Source organism: Seriola aureovittata, chromosome 7 (genome assembly GCF_021018895.1).
Source record: "Seriola aureovittata isolate HTS-2021-v1 ecotype China chromosome 7, ASM2101889v1, whole genome shotgun sequence".
Taxonomy (NCBI): domain Eukaryota; kingdom Metazoa; phylum Chordata; class Actinopteri; order Carangiformes; family Carangidae; genus Seriola; species Seriola aureovittata.
The window spans coordinates 131010-152313 of record NC_079370.1 but is presented as its reverse complement, the minus strand read 5'-3'; the positions used below and the strand labels follow the sequence as shown (position 1 = coordinate 152313).

At 41.1% G+C, this 21304-nt stretch overlaps 1 protein-coding gene and 1 long non-coding RNA gene across 5 annotated transcripts; one reads left to right on the top strand and one right to left on the bottom strand.

Annotated features, from left to right (window-relative positions):
* Positions 1-72: 72 nt before the first annotated feature.
* Positions 73-9358, bottom strand: LOC130171646 (uncharacterized). Its single transcript, XR_008828184.1, has 4 exons — positions 9252-9358; positions 4537-4590; positions 3549-4049; positions 73-3464 (listed from the first exon to the last, which is right to left on the bottom strand). It is a non-coding gene; the product is annotated as an uncharacterized LOC130171646 (long non-coding RNA).
* On the top strand, positions 9281-21267 carry si:ch73-95l15.5 (uncharacterized). Of its 4 annotated transcripts, none has more exons than XM_056379705.1 (11): positions 9281-9530; positions 10339-10566; positions 10652-11664; positions 11787-11930; positions 13764-13844; positions 15102-15218; positions 16189-16338; positions 16454-16621; positions 17352-17498; positions 17840-18031; positions 20114-21267. In XM_056379705.1, the coding sequence occupies exons 2-11, from the start codon at positions 10392-10394 to the stop codon at positions 20216-20218; spliced, it is 2292 nt and encodes a 763-aa protein (XP_056235680.1). In that variant the 5' UTR covers positions 9281-9530; positions 10339-10391; the 3' UTR covers positions 20219-21267. The 4 variants fall into 4 exon arrangements, with proteins under 4 accessions (XP_056235680.1, XP_056235679.1, XP_056235677.1 ...); XM_056379704.1 differs by having other exon boundaries at positions 9284-9435; positions 17352-17504; XM_056379702.1 differs by having other exon boundaries at positions 9284-9530; positions 17352-17504.
* The last annotated feature ends 37 nt before the right edge of the window (positions 21268-21304 follow it).

The window sequence follows — 21304 nt, the reverse complement described above, 5'->3', positions numbered from 1 at the left end:
TAACCTGGGCCGGACATTTTCAGCAGTCAATAAGCAGGAGGTAATGACAAATTTCAAACCAACACAAATAAATATAATGAAATAAGTGATGTTTATTCATCATTTCCCTTTAAAATTTTTGTATAACGCAGCCACATCAAAAAGTGCATAAAATACAATTCAAGAACTGTAATTGAACTGAGGTAGAAGCAATACTTTTTCACTTCTGAAATATAAGAATAAACATTTGTGTCTTATGTAACTCATTAAAAAAAAAAACATTGTTATCTATAAACTTATCTGACACAGAAACATCAAAAAGTGCATTATAAACTTCTCTAAATAAACAGAATCTGAAGTAGTAGAAATTCTGTTTTTCACAAATGAATATTAAACGAATAAAAATAATATTTTTGTCACAAACTTTTGTCTCCTTTTTGAAATGAAATGAAAGTAATATTCTGGTCATATCTGACTGAGGCCCATCAGAAGGTGCATTTAACTTAAAAAAAAGAACAATGGCTTTTAGTGCACAAACCCATTACATGTCATAACAGTAATTAACAATCAACAATGAATACTACACGTCCACCACAGTGCACATTGTTTTAAATCACCACATGTGTGATTATGATTAGTCATCCCACTTTATGCTGACATGTATCCTACAGTTAATAGTACTTAGTGGACATGACATCAGCTTTCTTCAGTTCTTTCAACAGCGTTTCAAACACATCTGTAGCAAGAATTTCAACCATGCGAATGTTTGAAGTGTCTGACAGGGGCACATTTTTAATAGCAGATGTTACACTTGTTTTAATTTTGTTGTCATTTATCACTTCATCCACAACGGCAAGCATGCAGTCTTTCACGGTTTCAGAGTCTGTGAATGGCCTTTTCTTCTTTGCCAAAATCCACGAAACACGAAGGGAGGCTGCTGTGGCTCTTTCTTGTGCTGTACATGTGCGCGCCATAGTAGTACTGCTCCGGTTGTAAGATGCAATTAAACTTTGCACTTTTAAAGTTCTCTGCTGAGATCCTTCGGGGTAGTTTGCCCGGAAAGTCGGGTGTTTCTCCAGGTGGTGTCTCTGGACATTGTACTCCTTAAGTACCGCAACACAGTCATGGCAGAGTAAACACATAGGTTTGGCGTTTGGAGTTAACGGTAAAATAAAACAGTACTCGTCTGTCCAGGCAGGGTTAAAACGACGGTTTTCATCGTCAACTCTTCGTTTAAGGGTTGAGAGAGACATACTTCTTGAGATGCTAACATGGTTTATATCAGTAACTTTGTAAAAGTAACTTCGTTCGTCGTCTCCCGCTTATCCGGATCCGGGTCGCGGGGGCAGCAGCCTCAGCAGAGAGGTCCAGACAGCCCTCTCCCCAGCCTCTTCCACCAGCTCCTCCGGGAGAATCCCGAGGCGTTCCGAGGCCAGCCGAGAGATATAATCCCTCCAGCGTGTCCTTGGTCGGCCCCGAGGCCTCCTCCCGGTGGGACATGCCCAAAACACTTCCCCGGGGAGGCGTCCAGGAGGCATCCTCACCAGATGCCCGAACCACCTCAACTGGCTCCTCTCGACACGGAGGAGCAGCGGCTCTACTCCGAGCTCCTCACCCTGTCTCTAAGGCTGGGCCCGGCCACCCTGCGGAGGAAACTCATTTCGGCCGCTTGTATTCGCGATCTCGTTCTTTCGGGCATTACCCAAAGCTCATGACCATAGGTGAGGATTGGAACTTTCGAACTTTCGAAACAAAACAACGCGCTGCATTGTGGGTTACGTGGAGTGTTGCTTTCACTGTCTGAAGTACTGTAGGGATTTCGAGTTATTCTGGCAAAATGTGTTTTTCTCTGTGTTTTATTTTTCTTCTTTTTTTTTTGTCTGAATCACGAGCTGGGCCACTCGGGTATTGCGTCTGGGCCGCATGTGGCCAGAGGGCCGCCAATTGAATAGACCTGGCTTAAACCAATGGACCAAAGTTCGTCTCAAAATTTGGTTTAAGGACTATAAATTACCACTGATTGAAAGAGTCCAGACATTAGAGATTGGTTGCTTTTGACCTCCTACTGCTCAATCTCATCAAAGGGAGGACTGGACTCCTTTCAAAAATTCTTGGACATATTATGGTTTGGAAAAATGTGTTTTTAGGTACTTACAACTAGGGAATATTTTAAGAGTTAAAACCCATTGAGTACTGTGATACCAAATTAATTGATATATTTAGTTACATGTATAAAAATAAGGACAACAGGAAACGTATCTCAAAACTCTATTCAAGCATTCAATCTACAAAGAAACATTGAACGAATTATGAATTTAACTAAAATGGGAGCGGGAATGTGGACTTGTCATCTCAGATGAGGACTGGTTGAATGTGTTCTATCTAATCATCTTCCACAAGTTCAGGCCTTTGGAGAGAGTTCTGTTGGAAGAATTTAATAAGATATTTTGTTACCCCCAAGCTAAAAAGTGTACAGACAGGTGTGATGGAAAGAGGTCTATGCTGGAGGAAATGTGGTGAACAGATGGCAGATCATTTCTACTTATTCTGGGGCTGCCTAGCCATTCGGTCATATTGGCAGGAAGTAACACAAGCAATACAATATATATTTAGTGATGGCATTGACTGCTCTTTTACTACAGTTTATTTGGGCAACATTGCAGCTCACCTATTGGCCCAAGATAAATACCTATTAAAGATATTATTAGCTTCCAGCAAGAAAGCTGTAACAGGAAGATGGTTACAGGCCTAACCTCCAACAAAGACTGACTGGCTATATATTGTTACCAATATTCAAGGGATGAATAACTTTTTTATTAAATTTACGGACTGATAGATTCCTGCAGTACTGGGAAAAATGGATTGTGTATGTGACCTCACAAAATGATCACTGAATATTTATCATATGAACTGACTTGTGTATCCATCAGTGAAATTGCTTGTATAAATAAAAAGGTGACCAACTGTTTGTATGTTCTGCAGTGTTTAACTGTATTTCAATGTTTCTTTAGAAAAAATGAAATATTGGCTCTAAATTACAACAATATGCCATACTAACAATTTTCAGGTCAAATAAACTAATAAATTAAGATTCATTGAAGGTAAACATAATTTGAAAGAGATAAACAATAAATAATATCAAACAAAGGACATTGGTTTCCAGCAACCTACTGGTGTGGCAGCGTGCTCTCTAACAAAGGGATCTCGGTTGTACACACCCAGTGCTTTATGACAAACTCTTGCCATTGAGTCCTCAATTCAATTCAAAGACCTGGATGTTGGTCTGAGCCATCAACCCTGGGCCGGCCAGCACTGCCTTTCTAATGGCCATGTAGTCCTTGAGGATGAGGGACCACCAAGTCCTCATGGTCCCTCTGGACCACGTGGCCTCTGGGTGAAGACGATAGAGCTGGTTGCAAATGGCCTCCACCAGGTGGCTAACACTGGCCCAGTTTGCAGGGCCCAAGTTCAGCTCAAGAACACAGCTGAAAAATAATCATAGAGAGCAGTGTTTTAATATAGATCTGATATTCATGAGAGGAAACAGTGATATTTGAAGTGGTGCTCACCTCTGGAGACTCTCCTTCCCGGGACAGGAGGTGTTCTTTACCACCGCTGCCTCTTGCGATATCTGGTAGGGTAAACAACTCGCCATTTGTCCTGCTCTATCTGGCTCTGAGCTTGGAAGTGCTTGGCACTGGCTTGAGGAAAAAGTGAATTTTATGTTTGCATGAAGTGATAATACACAACATACTTAATCACAAGCTATGAGAGACACGCATGTCCTGGATGATGATGGCCATCTCCTCTGCCCCATGTGTCCTCCTCCAACAGTGGAGCCTCCACTCCTCCCGGGAGATCTTCTGGATCACCTTAGCATCAGTCAGGCTGAACATCATGTGCTTCTCCTCCAGCTGGGACTGCTATGCCTCAATGAGACAGCAGGCACTTCCGGGTCCACCTCAAAGATGCGGCCTCATCAATCCACCCGCCATCCTGGAAAGCCAACATACCAACATTGGTAACCCAGGCAGCTGTATCAGAAGTGGCACCAGCAGCTTCTTTGTCACCTGGACAGACAGAGAGAGAGAGAGAGAGAGAGCGAGAGAGAGAGAGAGAGGTTTTGAATGTTGTGTGTGAATTTAATACACGCACAACAGGTGTAAAAAGCAGCTGAAACAACATAAACGCTGCCTGAATTACACCTCATCCTAGAGAAACTCCCTGGTGGGAAGCATCTGTTAGGAAAGAATACTAAAAGATGTCTGTTTGACCCCCCCCCCCCCCCCCCCTGCTAATGCAAAAAATATATATAATGCCAATGCTAATTTTTGAGGGAGGCTGCAACAGCAGCAACAAATACATATCGCTTCGACATGAGCACAATTTTTCACATGCAGGAACTTGAATATCTTGTGCAGATTTGTTTTACAGGTTGACAGATGTACAACTACAAACATTGGAATTATTTGTGAACATCACTTTACAAGCTCAAAATCATTTTGAAGAAAGTTTGAGCCTATATATGTATGAGGTGGAGTCATGCGCAAGACTTACCTTTTCTTGCTGGTTGTGGGGGGATGATAAGACATGGTACTGGCCGAAGTTGGACTGTGGCATCCCAATGAAAACACAATGATAATCGTATTAAATAAAATGACTTTCCTTTGCAGGGCAAACAAGGACATTTTAAGCAGCTCTTCTTTTGAAGCATTTTAAGCACAAACAAGAGTTATTAATCATTCATTTAAACATCATTTGGCATATACTGCAAATACAAAAGAAAGAAAATCGACCACTATAAATTTGCTAGTTCAAGCACAACCAGCAAAGGCCACCTTTGTAACAGCAGCTACTGCTAACAACAGTTAGAGTTTGTTTTTAAAAACATCTGCGGTTAAACTAACTAATACATATGTTGACACATTTCTCAGTATAAAGCAGGCTATGTTAAACCTTAAATTACTTGGTTGTGGTTTAAAAGGTAGTTTACAGTTTGTTACAGGTTAGAGCTTTGGTCAGTGAAGTGGTACATCAGTTGTTACTGAGTAGTTCCTTTTTACTTCATCACTATATCACAGTAAGTTCCTTAACGACAAATCAGAGACAGCAAGTTTCCAAACAAGTATTTTAATTATAATATTCAAGCCACACACACACACACACACATATATATATATATATATCTATATATATATATATCAATAATCACATCACATTTTGTTTTCTGATGCATTAGTGATGACTTGAAAAACTAAATGTAATAAACAGAATATCATTTTAACTCATCTTAAACGTTTCAACTATGATCTGTGGGGAAATGCAATTACACAAAATACAAACTGCTTTTATTTTGGAAGATTTTCAATAAGGACTACACCTTTCAGGATATGCCGTGGGTATGAAGGCAACAGAACCACCTGTCCTCTAATTGGAATTTAAATCAAACAGGATCTCTGATAGAGTAAACTCTAGAACTCTGACTCCGTCGGATTTACCTCCGGGACCGGGTAGTTCATCTCTTCTGCAAACAAGACGTAAGAGGACGAAGGTTACTGGAGACCTGCGTGATGAAGAGGAGGAGATGCGAGTATTTTTTTTTCTCACTGCACACTGAGCCAAAAGTGATTCACTGACGCCATAATGTTGTGTGTTGTCCGTATTTAAATCCGAAATGGCGCCAACACTGGCCAATCACCACAAGAGGGCAGTGTATAACAGTGCAGAGCTTCCCTCTGCTCGGGTTCTTCCCCTCCCCTTCCTGCTCGACCGTCTGTTACAGGTGTTTGTTTGTTCCCCACCATGGTTGTGTTATTTCAACCTAATATGTCTGATAATAGACCTACATCCATGTTCCCCACATCGATGGTTCCACAGTTTACTTTTCTAATGCTATTATTCCTCTGACTCGGCCGAGACTGCGAGTAGTTTTGCCGCGTTGTTGTCATGGACACAGGAAAGGAAAGAGTGAAGCAGCAAACATGGAGTCCAGCTGCAAGTGACACAAAATCCATAAAGGATCGTTCAAACTTCACAAGCTGCAGCTGAAAGCCATGAACTGCAGCGGGAAGTGAAGGTAAAAGCCCAACAGCAGCTGTGCACGAAGTTCAAAATACTAATAAATAATAATCACAACATTCATAAACACAGTTCATTCATTTGAAAGCAATTTAACTAAATACACGGCTTAAATGTCACATGTTATTCCCGTGCATAAGGACAGTTAAGTCTGTATATCTGTCTTAAAGCTAGAAACCAGAGAATCCCCAAATCCTCCACAGACAACACAAGGGCCCTGACTTTATTCTGTGTCAACAGTTGTGTAATCCATTAAAACATCGATTAAATGTCACAAGTGACAAATGAAAATGTTGAATGCACTTTTTAATTGAACCACCCTAACTACTAATTACTAAGTAGAAAAACAGACTCTGGAAGTATAAACTTGCAAATGTCATATTCTATAAAAGCCAATGGCTTGTTTTCATCAGTCAGGCTACTGAAGTTATAAAGCTGAAATTACTTTGAGCCACTGTGAGAAATGTGTTACTGCATTAACCTCACAATGTACAGTAGCTGTGTAGTGTACCTCCTAACAGGTGTCATCCAGATTTTAAATTGGACATACGGTTGAAGATATAAAACACTAATCTTAGTGTGAGAAATTAGACAAACATTTTTTAGGGCCTTGCAGCATCACAGCCCCATTCATTGTTATAGAGCAAACCAGGATGACATTTGCCATTTTAAGGTTCAAATATTCACCAATCTTTTCTGGGGCACAGGAATAAGACTTTTTTTATTCATATTAAAGTCATTATAGAAGCCTGTTTATTCAAATAATCATGTAAACATAAAATGAAAATGTAATTTTCCACACATATGTGCTCTAGGATTACACTGGACTTGGTGAAATGAGCAAAGCAGGAGAAGCAGTCAACAGGTTCCATTTCCAAGTATTTAATTTCTTGCTTGCACTCAGACAGGTGGGAGTGGTCATATTTCTACAAATAAAATTGCACATACAGGTCAAATCTATCATATTATCTTGAACAAACAACAACTATGAACATTTCCAAATCAAAAATCAGTACATCAATAGATTCTCACTTTAGATATATATATGAGAACAGACCAAGGCGATGAGATGTACTACTTAATAACAAAATAAACATGACTTCAGAAAATATAATGAAATTAACCCTCTCAACGCACTCAGGAACAAAGGTGAAATGACAGAGGGAAGCAGCTGAACTGAAGGGCAAACAGAGAATGAACAAAGAACATTCAAGGCACCTGTGTGAGCCGCCCAGTTAGCACACCTGTTGTCCTGCTGCTCTTCGGTCCAGCAGTCATGTGACCCCACTTCCAACAGTATACGTTATTAAAGGAAACGTTTTTTAAATGCACAAAGTAAATGATCAAGTAACCTCAATGAAATTAATAAGTTGGTGAATAGCTACATACATGAATCACAAGACTCTATAATAATTCCAGTGTTAATTGAAAATGTATTCCCGATCACTTGTAGGTTAACAGTCAAACACCGATAACAGTTATGAATTATATTCATTATTTAGACAGTTTATTTATTTATTTAGCTTAGCTCTCCTTGAATTGATGCTGCAGCCAGCAAGTTTGTTCAAAACGCGCAACCTTTACTTTGAAGACGAACTGTTTCTGTTTCCGGCTCTCGACTTCCTTGTTCAATTTTTATTGCACAAGTTGGATAATGGATCAAACTGACGCTGTGGTGCACTGAATCGAATTGCACGCCTTCATTAATGGGTAAATAACATGCAAAGCGTTAACAGCATTTAGGCAGCATCGGCTAATGAAGAACGAGCTCACAAATGTCAACATACATTTGCATTTAGCACAAGAAGGGCAACGAAGTTAGGCGATAGGCTACCCCCTAAACGGGCATTTCTCATCATACAACAATAACAACTGCAGAAGTATTATACTTCATGCACGGACCAGGGCTCTGCTCCTCCATTTATGTAGCTACAGTAACACAAAACCATAAGCACCATCAAATGTAACACAGTCCTATATAACAGTACCACAGCCTCAAAGCTGACCACAGAGCTGAGTCAACACAAAAACAAGTAAAGAAGTGGTCTCTAGAAAAACTGAACATTTTAGATAATATTAGGTCATAATAAGTAAGTAAGTGTTTAGTGATTTTGTGTATTTGCTTTATCCCTTTTGATAAATGTTTAGTGTCTTTTAATACTGTCAGGCGGATCTAGCTCTCCCGATTCATTGTTGAGAGTTGATATGTTTGTGCAGCTTGTCAGATCATGTTCACTTGACCCCTGACTGCAGAGCACAGGCCTACATGTTGACTCTTTTGCCCTTTACACATGATTAGATTAAAGAAGCATATGGGGGAGTGATCAATCAATTAAACCAATAGATTTCCCTTAGAGTTTTGGATTCCCAGATAATTGAATAAAGGGGATTCATCTAACCAAAAATTTGACTTTAAAACATGTGCATATGATGACTGATATTTCCCAATCACTTCTGATTCTTATTGAAATCAGATTCTTGGCATATCAATGTGTAGGAAATCACACTAATGTTCAGCAGATTTAGTCTTACATAAACTGTAATTATATGTCTTTTGTATAAATCTTTGGTAAAAATGTAAAAACTAGGAAAAATATAAATATAATCTTCCTTGCATTGCGCGCACAAGAAGCACTTGTTCATACCAGTTGGACATGATGGGTGGTTAATTGATTCTCCCAATTTATGCCATTTTGTTACTGTTTTTTTAATACTTTTGGATCCAGCTCCAATTAGCAACAGTCCTTAATATCTTAATATAACGTTTTTATATTAAGTTATTAATATGAAAAAGAAGCTAACTCATAATTATTTAACACTAAGTCATGATTATAAGATACGAAGTCATAATTAAAGACAAACTCAAAATTATGACGTTTCTTGTAACTATGATACATGAAATCACAATTATGAGATACTATTAGAAAGTTAAGATAGTAATTCATATTTATAAGGTCATTTTTCTAACAAAAACACTTTATATAATACAATTATATATAAACTCCGTTTATTATTGTTCTGTACCAAGAGGCTGTTTCTAAATATTCTGCTGTGGTAGCATAACCCAGGCTGCTCTTCCGTGGATTAAACACACAGCCCTGAATCCTCTCTCAACCAGTGTTTGCAGGCCTCCTCCCTCTGTTCACGCGGCACTAAACAGGTACGACCAATGACGTCAGCAAGGTGACACCCACCTCTCTTCCTCTGCTCCGGTGTGTGGCGACGCGGCTTCAGTCCAGTTCCCGGTGACGGAAACTTTGTTTTTTTTTTCAAACACTTCCATTTCTTGTGCCTCAGTGACAATGAGGATTTCTTCCTCGACCTGACGGACTTGAACTTTTATCACGTCCAGTGCGTGAATCCCGGAGGACCTCAAACGTGAGACAGCGCTTGAAAATACTTGGTATATGAGAGATGACGGTGTGTTAATAACGAAGCCTGCGTTAAAAGCACAGGGAGCTGGACTGAAGGCGGTGAGTGCTCAGTCATATTCTGGGCTGCATGTGGAAACAGTTCAGCTCCGCTTTCACAGGCTGACGTTACTTTGAAGGTGAATCGCTGCACTTCATTTCCCTAAAATAGATTCAGATAGACGATAGTTCCACTAGTTGGTTTCCCTTTGGAAACATGTTGCATGCTATTTACGGTTCCCGGAAAACATTACTGCCTTAAATTGTCGTGATCAAACAGGCAAAAGTCACGTGAACCGGCAGTTATCGCGGTTTTAATTCAGTTTTGTCTTTTTTTTTAAATCGCTGTACACAGAAAGTATATTTCCAGTTAAACCCATGCACCTAAAATCCTCTGACGTAGGCTTGAACGGGTTAACTTGATTTCAGGATGTGTCATATTCGACTTTTTAGAAAACGCAGACGTCCTGAGAGGAGCGAGAGTTTCATGGAGAGACTGACTGTTTGAGGAGAAAGTTTTCATTCATCGACAGTCTGACTGAATTCACTGTCAGCGTGGCTCAAGGTCGACGTGTCCCGCCCTGTGGGAAAGTACTGTAAACACCCAGCAAGCTGTGAGCAGCTATAACCCAGCCAAACATTATCCATAGAGGGGAGGGACAGGACAAAACACTAAGTCAAAGTACTGGGAGATACTTTCATTTGTCAGTCTGGTTGGATTAGATGGATCAGTCAAACTTTCTCAGTCAAACTTTCATGTTTAATATGAAACGTGCTTTTTTAATATTCAGTATCAGAGCAGCAAAACAAAATAACATCCAGCTGTTGGACTACAAGCGATCTTTTCTCTTTTTTTTGCTTTAATTTACAGAGACGCTCGAGTATCTATAGGACAGCACGAGGTGTAGTATCATCCCTCTGTCCATGATGTCCTCCAGAGGTAAAAATGACTTGTGCCGAATATGTGGCGGTGCTCTGCAGGGGAACCAGAGACGGTGGCTGTTTGGGGGTCAAAATAAGAAGGCTGGTCAGCCTCTGACCCCGACAGAGTCCCTGAGAGGAAGGAGCCTGTCCCGGTCCTCTCAGAGCAGCCCCTGGGGTGAGTCTGGAGCATAAGGAAATACACAGAAGTTTTAGGTCACATATTGTTTGAGTCTGAAGTCAACTGTTTTTACTCTTCACAGGCAGCACAATGTCTCTTGGTTCCTCAGTGTCTCTCTCCAAGTCCCAGTTATCCCTGAGCTCCCCGTCCAAAGGAATGGATCTGCTCTCAGTGTTGACCCACATACTGGGGCAGTCTGTGCCACGGGGCAGCGGGCAGGGGGAGTTTGTGTGTGGCAAGTGCGTATGCGCCCTCGAGCGGGTGTTCAAGTTCGACTCGGTGATAGCCAGGGTGAAGGTGCTCTCGTCTGAGAGGCTTCAGAAGCTGTCGCAGGAGAGGGACAAGATCCGACAGTGGGTGCGGCAAAACTACCACCATAGACACCCACGGGACTTGCAGAGCAGGGGTAGCACCAGCGAGGAGGATGGAGAGGCGGATAAGGAGGGCTACAGGGAGATGCTCAAGGAGAATATGGCACTCTCAGAGTACGAGTGCTGGTCCGAGAAGTGGGACATGTGTCCGTATTTTACAAAAACAGGCAGAAGATGCAGCAAGGGCAAAGGATGTGAAGGCTGTGATTCCTTACGGGTGTCCGATTCGGATTATGAGTACGTTTGTGGGGTTCCCCGCCGCTTGCCTTTCCAACCCTTCTCCCCGTTGGCAGGGTCGCGGGACAAATCCCAGAGCATGCCGCTCCACTGGCAGAGGGTGCCATCCATCTGCTCCAGCCCGGCTTCACTATCGGGATCCATTCTCTCTTTACGAGCGTCTTCCCGCACTGAGTCCATTCAGTCCCTGGACTCTCTCGATGGCAATGACCCGTTTGACTCACCAGGTGATCAGTCAGTCAACCTCATGCTGAAGGAGCTCAGAAGTATCGAGGGGAAGCCAGTCAGTTCACCATCAGGGAGCAGGATCCCAGTTCTGGACAAGAAGGACAGGAGGTACTCTGGAAAAAGAGGAGAGATGGTGTCGCCCACAGTGAACAGATTGCTGAACTTTGGGGATTTGGAGAACGGAGTGGATGAAATGAACGAAGAGGACGGGGATGTCCTGACGGAGCTGAGGGACGAGTTCATGCCTCTTCATCGACAGGTGAGTGATTTCATTCCTGTCTCTGACCAGATGCTGTGGCTGTAAATATTGACACACAGATTAGACATTTCACAAATTTTTATCACGAACCATGTCTTCTGTGAAATCATTTGTCATTCCAGAGCACTACAGGCAGGGTTCAACACGCTGTCAAGCACCTGCGAGGCCAGCTGGACCAAGCTGTGTCCCGTATCAGGACCCTGGAGGCCGAGCTGAAACACGGAAGGAGCGAACCAACTGAAGTCAGCAGATCAGACTGGGCACCTGTAAGCATTCAGTTTGTTCTCTCACACACTCCGGTAATATGTTTGAAGAGTAGTTTGACATTTTGGGAACTGTGTTTATTCATGTTCGTGCCAGCCTGTTAGCTTAGCTTAGCATAAAGACTGAAAACAGGGGGAAACAGCTAGCCAGGCTCTGTTTGAAGGTAACAATCTGCCTATAAGAGCCTCTAAATCTCACTAATTATCACATTGAAACTCATTCGGTCAAAAAGTATTCCAGCACATAACCCCTCATAAATCCACAATTTGTAGTGTTGACACTTTGTTTTTTATGGACTAGACAGACGACATATAATGAGAGCTCTGATGTAACAGGTCTGTGGGAAATTTTTTACTACTATCTGGCAATTGATAGACAAAATAATTGACTGATTAATCGAACAATCAACAATAGAAATAATCATTAGTTGCGAAGCTAGTATGAGTTCTTGTAAAAAGGCAAACTGAAGCATATTGTCCAAAATGTCGAACTATTCCTTTAAAGAGGTTAAAGTGGTTTTAATTCATAAAGTGAATAATAAAATGGACATTAATACTTCATGAACATATAAAATCTGAAACATGGAATAAAAATGAAAAACAAATCATAGATGTATAAACTCAATAATTATCTAAAAATAGAATAGATACAATTGGACATTGAATTGAAGATGCCAGTGATGTAACAGAGCTGTTATTTGTACCAGCTGTCATAATGGATCTTTACCTCTAAACACCCCTCAGTCACATGTACAAACAGCTCCATGAACCACTCTGTGAATGTTGACTGAGCACAAATATAGCATTATGAAAAGGAATGGGGGGTGGGTGTACTGTGTTCTGTGTCTGTTGAAGGGTGTGTCCATGTTTCCAGATTTACAGGTGCGCACACACAAAACACACACACACACACACACACACACACACACACACACACACACACACACCCACCCTCCCTCCCTCTCTGGAATCTTCCCCGACCAGTGGAGCTTGCCCCGGGCTCAGCAGTCTTATAATAGAGAATATCATTAACAGGCCTCTCTCAGCTTCTTTGGAGTCCGCATCACCTGATCTCTGTCAGAACGAGGGCCGCTGATGAGCAGAGATGAACATTAGTAAGAAATGTGTGGGAGTGGCAGCAGGTTTAAACACGTGATCACAATGCTGATAAATCATCACCTTTTTAAGTTGATATGGCGAGCTTGTTAGCAGTCAGCTTCTTATTTGCACATCGAGCAGTTACAGAGTAACACAATCATTCATTTGTGGCTGCTTGTTTCTGGCCACCTGGCAAATATAATAGTGTTCACTCTCTTTTAGCTCTGTTGTTGGTCTCTACCAAAATGTGAGGGAAATGTCCAACGCTTTAGCTGCTAAAAGCTCCACTTTGTTCCCCAGATAGTAGCAGCAAAAGGCATGAACACCAAGAAACACAAGGCAATATGAAATATGAAATCCTCACATTTGAGGCTGTAACCAAAGAAAGATTGAAAGGAAGTTTCTGCTTGAAGAATGTCTGATACGATTAATTGATTATATGAATAGTTGCTGATAAATCTTCTATTAATTGACTAATTGATTAATCAAATCCAATATTAATATTCCCCAAACAAGGTTATCAAAGAAAGTATTGTTTTGTCAGTAATGAGGCTTAGGTATTGTATTAGCAACAATAGAAACCCAGTGGAGCTGCAATGATTTGTCAATTAACAAATTAGACAATTGAAAGAAAATTAAACTGCAACTATTTTTATGTGATGGGCTCAGAATTTCATGCTTTTTTTGGTTTATGTTTTAAAGCAGGAACAAATAAATTTGCTCTCCTCTTTCCTCCAGCCGGACCAGGAGGAGGAGGGTGGCAGTTTCCTGCTGCAAAGCCTCGGTCACTCGCTGCACAGCCGGGAGCGTCTGATCCAGGTGGGTGAGGTGATGAGGGGAGACAGGACTCAGTCATGCACACGGCAGTGAGATCTTCTGCAGCCCTGGCTCTGGCTCAAAGCTCACTGGAATGTGGTTTGTCTTTGAAGTCACTGTGAGCCCTTAAAGTGGCAGCGTCAAAACTGCATTCGCTTTGCTTTGTTTGTTCACCACGTTGTACCGGTGACAATCAAGTATGTTTTTTCTTAAAGCTTTTACTGTGACTGCTCTTATTTTTAGCTGCTTGTTATGTTGATGATTTACAGCAGGAATTTTATTGGATTGCTGCACTCATTGTAAGTCACTCTAGATGAATGTAATAGCTAAACAGTTAAGGCAAATAGGACTGAATAAATAATACAAATACAAATAAGACTTTCTTATCTGACCCAAAGTATTCTTGAATGGATTACAGCCTATTACAGATTAGCAATAATCGGCTGTATAAGGAAGTCCTGGTTTTATGATGTGCAACACTAATAACTTGACTGGTTCGATACAACACTCCTATTTGTCACAGCCAGTAGCTTGTTAGCTTAGCTTGGCATAAAGACAGGAAACAGGGGGAAGCCACAGCTACTTTGGCTCTGTCCAAATGTCACAAAAACACAATATGACATGTTTTTTAGTGAGCTTCAGAGGTGCTGGTAGATGGACTCTGTTCCCTTTGCATATGAATAATATGCAAATAATCCAGGTGATTTTAAAACATGCACACACTGAGCACAGAAAAGTACTATATGTTGACATCCAACTGTTTATATGCTGTGAATATTGAGTTGCATAGGAAAAATGCTTTAAAAAAGATAACCGTTCCTAAATCTTTATAATGAACAAATGTATCACGATTCATTTTTAAATTTTCTTTACATCTTCTCTGAAATCATACAGTGAGTCTTGTGGTTTGAAACAGATTTGCACAGGTTTCAACAGATTTGAGTTTCAGGGTGTATAGACAAGTAATAAATGTGGCTGCCTGTTTGATGGAGCTGTTGGATTTATGATGGTGCTGTCTGATGTTTGCAGTGGTTCCCATTTGCATTCATATCAGCTCGGCTCTGGCCTCTACATGAAGACTCCCCCTCGGCTTATTATGGCCCCATGTATTGATTCCTGCATGAAATGGCTTCATAAACTTTGAAGCTTGCAAATATCCACACTTAGATACGCCTTAAATCTCAAACTCATCTAAAGACTACATTACATGAGTTTGTTTGCTCTATTGCACTAAGCAGACAGATATTTCCTCTCTTCCAGGAGTGTATGGGTCTGATCAGAAGACTGTGTGCGGAGGAGGGTGCAGGCACTGAGCTGGCCAACAAGCTGACCGAGAAACTGTCCGAGAACCTGAAGGAAATTCTCTCTGACAACAAGGTTAGAACTGACATTGTCCTTTTTGATCCTGACGCTAAAGGATAACTCCGGGATTGTTTAATGTGTGACTAACTTTCCCATGTTTTTGGTTGTAAATGATTTATGGGGACAAAAATCAGTCCACTACTGAGTGGGAACGGTGTACCCAGCTGCTGCAATGTAATCAAAGTACATCCACTAGAAGTGCTTGTTTTTACCACTGACAGGTTCACATTGTCAGTGGCTAGTAGTGAGAGGGTTCCTGATTCAACGTTAGCCTACACCTTTAGCCTAAACCGTCCTGTTTGATTACATTATAAGGCCCAGGTTCAAAATCCCAGAGTTATCTTTTAAGTGTTTTTAACTGCTGAATCTGCTTATGCTGAAACATAATACCCACGTACTGAAGCATACTAGTTATCAGCACAACAGACATTGGCTGATAGTCATCGGACTCAGTCCTCCTGTCCCTGAAGGCTTTTGTATTTGCAGAGCAGGTCTTGTGATGAGTATTTTTGTTTTTTTGTTTTTACCTCAGGCCTGCCAGAAAGTTTAATCAGTCTAGCAGCAACATGTCAGCAATTTCCTCTGGCTTTGGAAAAAAATATGGATTACACACTGTGTTTTGGAGTTATCTCTATTGTTTTTGGCATTAAAGCACATAAAGATCAACATTTCGTGCTTCATGTGAATTTTCATTCGATATCCTTGACATGTCGAAGGCCCTTTAGTAAGTGTTGGGCCTTTACATTCTGGAGATCTGGCGCCCAGAGAAGTACAGACTAGAGCTATTATTTGTCAAAACAACAGTAAAATGACAATTTTTATTTCTGTTAGGTCAAGATGATGCCTACAAATGTCTTGTTTTGTTTGACCAAGAGTCCGAAACCCAATTTCAGTAGAAAATATTCAGTTTATATGGGTAATAAACAAGTTTTAATGTAAACCAGATGTCTCAAATGTAGATTACAACACATTCTGTGCTCTGCAGGCTGCGCTGAAGACTTTCAGGTCTGAAATGACTGAGCAAGAGAAGAGCATGGAGAACGAGATCGAGGCGCTGAGGAAGGCCGGAAGAGACCGAGAGAGAGACCTTGACACACTCAACAGTGTGCTGCAGTGCAACCAGGATATTATCAATGTAAAAAAAAACACACACCCACATTCTTTCTACATTCAGGTACTGTGTGCATTTGTACTTTGTCCCCACACTTGAAGTTTTATTTAGATTGACCTGCATTTTGTGCTTACGCCAGGACCTACGGGTGGCTCTGGGGGAGAAGGAGCAGCTGCTGAAGGAGGGGGAGAAAGAGAGAGAGATGTGGAGGCAGAGGGACCGGGCCCTTGCTGCTGTCCTGCAGGAGAAGGAAGCTATGATCCACTGCCTCAAAGAGGGGCTGGAGATCCGTCACAAAGATGTGCAGGTAATATACATATAAAAAGATATACTCACTAAAGACTCCAGGAACATTGTTCTCTCACTGTTCAGCCACCATGATACAAATGTGAGAAGATCTGGGTTGATAAAGATGCTAATACGCTCACCTCTTGTTATTACTGCAGTAAAATAAGCTTAAGGAGCTGCAGCAGTCCCATAACTACTTCTTTGGCCTCAGTAATGCATCTCAGGCAAGATACAGGCTTCCCTACCTTATTGTGGAAGGTGCTGTATGCAATACGAATACCTGCAGACTCTCCTTAGGGCTTAAAAAAGTACGACCAACTTAGGTTTTTTTAGGGGAAAAAGAATCTAGAAGTTTTCAGCACTTGTGAAAAATATTGAGGTAGGATGTTTTCATAAATAATAAATAAATAAAATAGATAATTCCATGAATAGTTTTTATTTGTAGATTAATTGTAATCAACAGCACAAACTTAAATCAAGTCAATATTGCTGTGACCACCCTTTGCCCCTTTAGGTACACTTGTATATGTTCTACACTGGGAGATAATGTGACACAAGTGTTCATTTAACCTATTTCACCCCTCAAAGAAAGTTGCAGTTTTTCCACTCTCTCTGTGTTATTGAATGAGGAGCCTGTTCTGCAGTGCTCAGGCGTTTCAGCCTCTTCTGGCAGAAAAGGTTTGTCAGTAAATATTGACTTCGGTGACCACGGGGGAAACTTTTACTCACAGCAGGTCCTCTCCCCATAGGCTCTCTCTGACTCTGGGACTGGTTGGGGGATGGCAGGGGGTGGAGCTGGGCAAGCGGCCTTGTTGAAAGACACAGAGGGAAACGGCGCCGCCTTGTGCCAGGAGATCACCAAACTCACCACAGCCCTGCAGGAATACCAGGACATGGTGCAGGTGAGATGTTGGCACGAGGAGACGATTTGAAAGTTTTATACTTTAAAGGGAAAAAGAAAAAGCTGCCTGTTTATTCTGTATTGAGAAGGACTTTTCCCTTTTCACCTGCTACCTGATACTTATTTAGACTTACAGTTGTGTTTACCTGGTATGGAATTGACAGAAAACAATCATCAACAATTTTGATGATCAATTAAATATTACAGTGATTCTCCAGTTCCAGCTTCTCAAATGAGAAAATATGCTGCTTTTCTTTTGTCATATTTTATTTGAGGACCAACAACAACAACCCTTAGCCTCACTAACTATTCCTCTTGCATTTGTCTTTTCACCAGAAGCAGCAGGAGACTCACAGTCAGACAGTGTCTTCTCTGACCGGTCAACTCAGAGACACTCGGCGGGAGCTGAGGGAGAGAGAGAAGGGGAAGAAGGAGGCGGACAGAGCCTGGCAGAACATCAGAGAGGACAGAGCGAGAGAGGAGAGGAAATTGAGGGACAGTCTGGAGAAGAGAGACAAACTCATAGAGGTAAAGACTAATTACTAATCACTGTCATTCGCCCTCGTTTGCACTCTCACTTTCTTTCTTTCACTCTTTACTTTGAAGCGAGTTGGGAAGCAGACGAACAAAGCTTAACTTTGTCTTTAATGTTAATAAACAACAACAAATACCCAACCCAAGTCCTAATACTGATACTAGAGTGCTTTCTTAAACGTTACTGCACCCACAGCAGGAGCTTCTTTTCCACCCTGGCACTGTAGGACAGGAACTCAATGTTGAAACACAGGTTTAGTTCCTGAGTTCCTGGAAAGCTTCTGGCTCATCCTCCAGCGGAGAGACCCTACAGTCGACCGTCATCAGTATTCGGTGCATGTATGCATAAGGAGCGCTACAAAATGATGCATGTTATATTAACACCAGCGGTTATATACTGGAGTAAACTCATTTAGACCAAAGAGCCATACAGTATTAACTCTGAGTAAATAAATAACACCCAAACACGTGTTCTCAATCAAAAAGCAGTATTATAACACTGCTATTTGTATTCAGAAATGTATGTATTATACACAAGCCCTCCATGTTCACCTCTCCTCCCTTCATTCAGAAATCATAATTTGCAGCCCTGAATGCAGCCCTTGATTAAACACGGACAGAGTGAAGGTAACGCAGATGGTTTTGTGGTGAAGGCACAGACTGTCAGTCTGGTGTCTGTCAATGTTGTCACGCCAGTTTGGTCTGGTCCATCTTTAACTGATCATAAACGTGGCTGGATGTTTTCTGAGAGGAGTCATCAGGTTACTATTGTTGTGCGTAGCGTGACACTTCCACATACCACACACACTGACCAGCCCTGCTTGGATGTAAGCTCACTTTTAAACGGCTGTTATTGTGATGATGATGTACTTGGCACTGAAGTAGTTACTGTAGGAGGACAACAAAAGGAGACAAAAATAGCAAGAAGTAAAAATACCTTGAAGCACGTGAACACAGTTTGAAAACCTCGTAATGGACTTTTGTAGCTCTTTTTGTTTTTGATAGGGAAGTTTCTGTTTTTTTCTAAATAAAAACCTTAAATGATCCCAAACATCAGTGGCAGGTTCAGATCCTTCAAGTCAAGGTTTGGGAGTCATTTTACTTTTACTCACAGCCTCACTGAGAAAATATGTTGTAGATTACAAAGAGGTTTTCATTTTCTCAGCAGCAGTAACCCTGCAATGTAGTCACAGTATGTGTTAAAATTTAAGTACAGAACTACGTCACCTACTCTGATGGCAATTTAACATGTCGATCTCACATCTGAATAAGTAACCCTGGTCAGTTTTTGCCACAAAGGTCAACAGCGGTGATCTTGCTAGGTCAGAAAATTACTGTATTTCTTTGAATGCAGCATAAGTCTGAGTTGAATGACATTAAAGTAAAGACTGAGGCAGCAGCACAAGGTCAAACATTAAGAGAGAGGGAGAGAAACGCATGTCTTGTTCCACCTGCTAAGATCTCTAATAAATGTACTATCTCCTCTGAACATAATCATTTGAGCAAACAAGGAAACCTGGTGAAAGAGCCCGTTTCTAGTTGTTTAGATTCATCTCGTATAAGAAGGATTTTTATGCCTGCGCACTAGCGACAGTCAGGGCCGGTAATAAACCAATCATTTCTTCAGATTCAGCACAAAGGTCAAGGTCACTGTGACCTCACAAGACACGCTTTTAGCCATAACTCACAAATCTATACCCTTATTAACTCAAACATTCCTCTGTTATAATTTCAATTACTAAACTGATGTGAAAATGTATGAGTTGACTTGGACGTGTGGTGAGCATCACTTGTGCTCTTGAAAGCGGTCATTACTTAAGGCTTCGAAGTTTTAAAATCCACCAGTGATGCAGCCTGTGAGCTACCAGGAAATGAACATTAATATAAAAGACACCCACTTTCTGTTTGTAAGAGGAAATGGTATCACTTTAACGGATAGATGAAGCCATCAATGTTACGTATTCCAATGTCTGATGCTTTTATATTTTTCTTATTGTCAACATGAAAAGATGAAAAACCAGCAACGATAAAGCCTCATTATGAACTGACTGAGATCGTTATTCTTCTCCAACGTAGCAAATCCTGTTGGATGCTGAGGAGCGGGACCATCTGTTCAGAGAGCTGCAGCAGAACCTGCAGAACAAACGTGAACCTGTGACGGCCGTCAAACACACACTGTGAGACGGGGGAGAACGCGCCGTAATGACAAAGACGCAAACTAACAGCACAAAGTTGGAGGAGTACTTAGCACTTTCTGCACCACCTTTTTGCCTCTTCAACATATTTATCGTGGTCTACATGAAGTCTATTTATATTTATCCCTCCAATTTTTTTTTTTTTTTTTTGAGGTTTGCACTGGCAGACCCTCCTTGCTCTGCCATGGCCCAAGGAAGAGTTTAATTTCCCATGATTACTAGCTGGAGAGTCAGACACAGCCTGATTGTTTTCAGTGTGGAGAGATGTCAGGTGTAGCTTCTCACAGTTGGATGTTTCATACTTGATTTAAAGACCACCAGATTACTGTATCTAGTTATTTTGATGTAATGGGTCTAATGGTAAGGCAGATTTCAATTCATGCAGTGAGACTGTTGCTGGTACGTTTCTGAATGGTGTGATTGTTAGTGGATCTGAGTAAGTCTCATTAAGTTCTTTCGGAGAGGGGGTGGGGGGATGATGTTGTTTTAAATCTGAATGTTCCCCCCTTTATTCTGTGATGCTCTTTGCATTGGTGTCTTGTGTTTGTCTTCTTACTTTCTCAGTGGAGATCTGCCAATTTTTTTGTTTACAGTGGTAGATTGGTGCTCGTGGAGGGGAATACTTAGGACCAAAATAATATTTTTTAACCACTTTCATTTTCTGCTTTTATATATGTCACATTTTTTATTTTCTTTTGGTACTTTTCTCAATCATCTTCAATGTTTTCATGTCTTGTATTGTTAACCTGGGACGTATGCATTTTCTTTCTTTTAGCTCAAGAGAATTAAACACTCTGATCCAAGTTATTTAGATGTCTGAAGATGCTGTTGTTTCATTAACCATCATGCATGGCCTTCAAACGTTTCTTTAAACGAGATCTTCAGTTTCACTTCAGTAGGATTTATGTTATGACCACCACTTCTAATTATGTCATTCTGATGAATCATGTTTTTTTTCCATCATTTTGACATGGTGGATGGGACTCAATACTACAATACCCATGACCCTCTGCCACGGTTGCCATGGAGAAAAAGCCAGTCAGAATTGTGAATCATAGCGGCAATAAATTCA

What these genes read in the sequence shown, in the direction of transcription:
- si:ch73-95l15.5 (XM_056379704.1), top strand. Translation starts at nt 10,392, where the DNA reads ATGATGTCCTCCAGAGGTAAAAATGACTTGTGCCGAATATGTGGCGGT. An exon ending in GCAGATCAGACTGGGCACCT is followed by an intron (nt 11,931 to 13,763) that starts GTAAGCATTCAG and finishes TCTTTCCTCCAG; the next exon opens with CCGGACCAGGAGGAGGAGGG. An exon ending in GCCGGGAGCGTCTGATCCAG is followed by an intron (nt 13,845 to 15,101) that starts GTGGGTGAGGTG and finishes CCTCTCTTCCAG; the next exon opens with GAGTGTATGGGTCTGATCAG.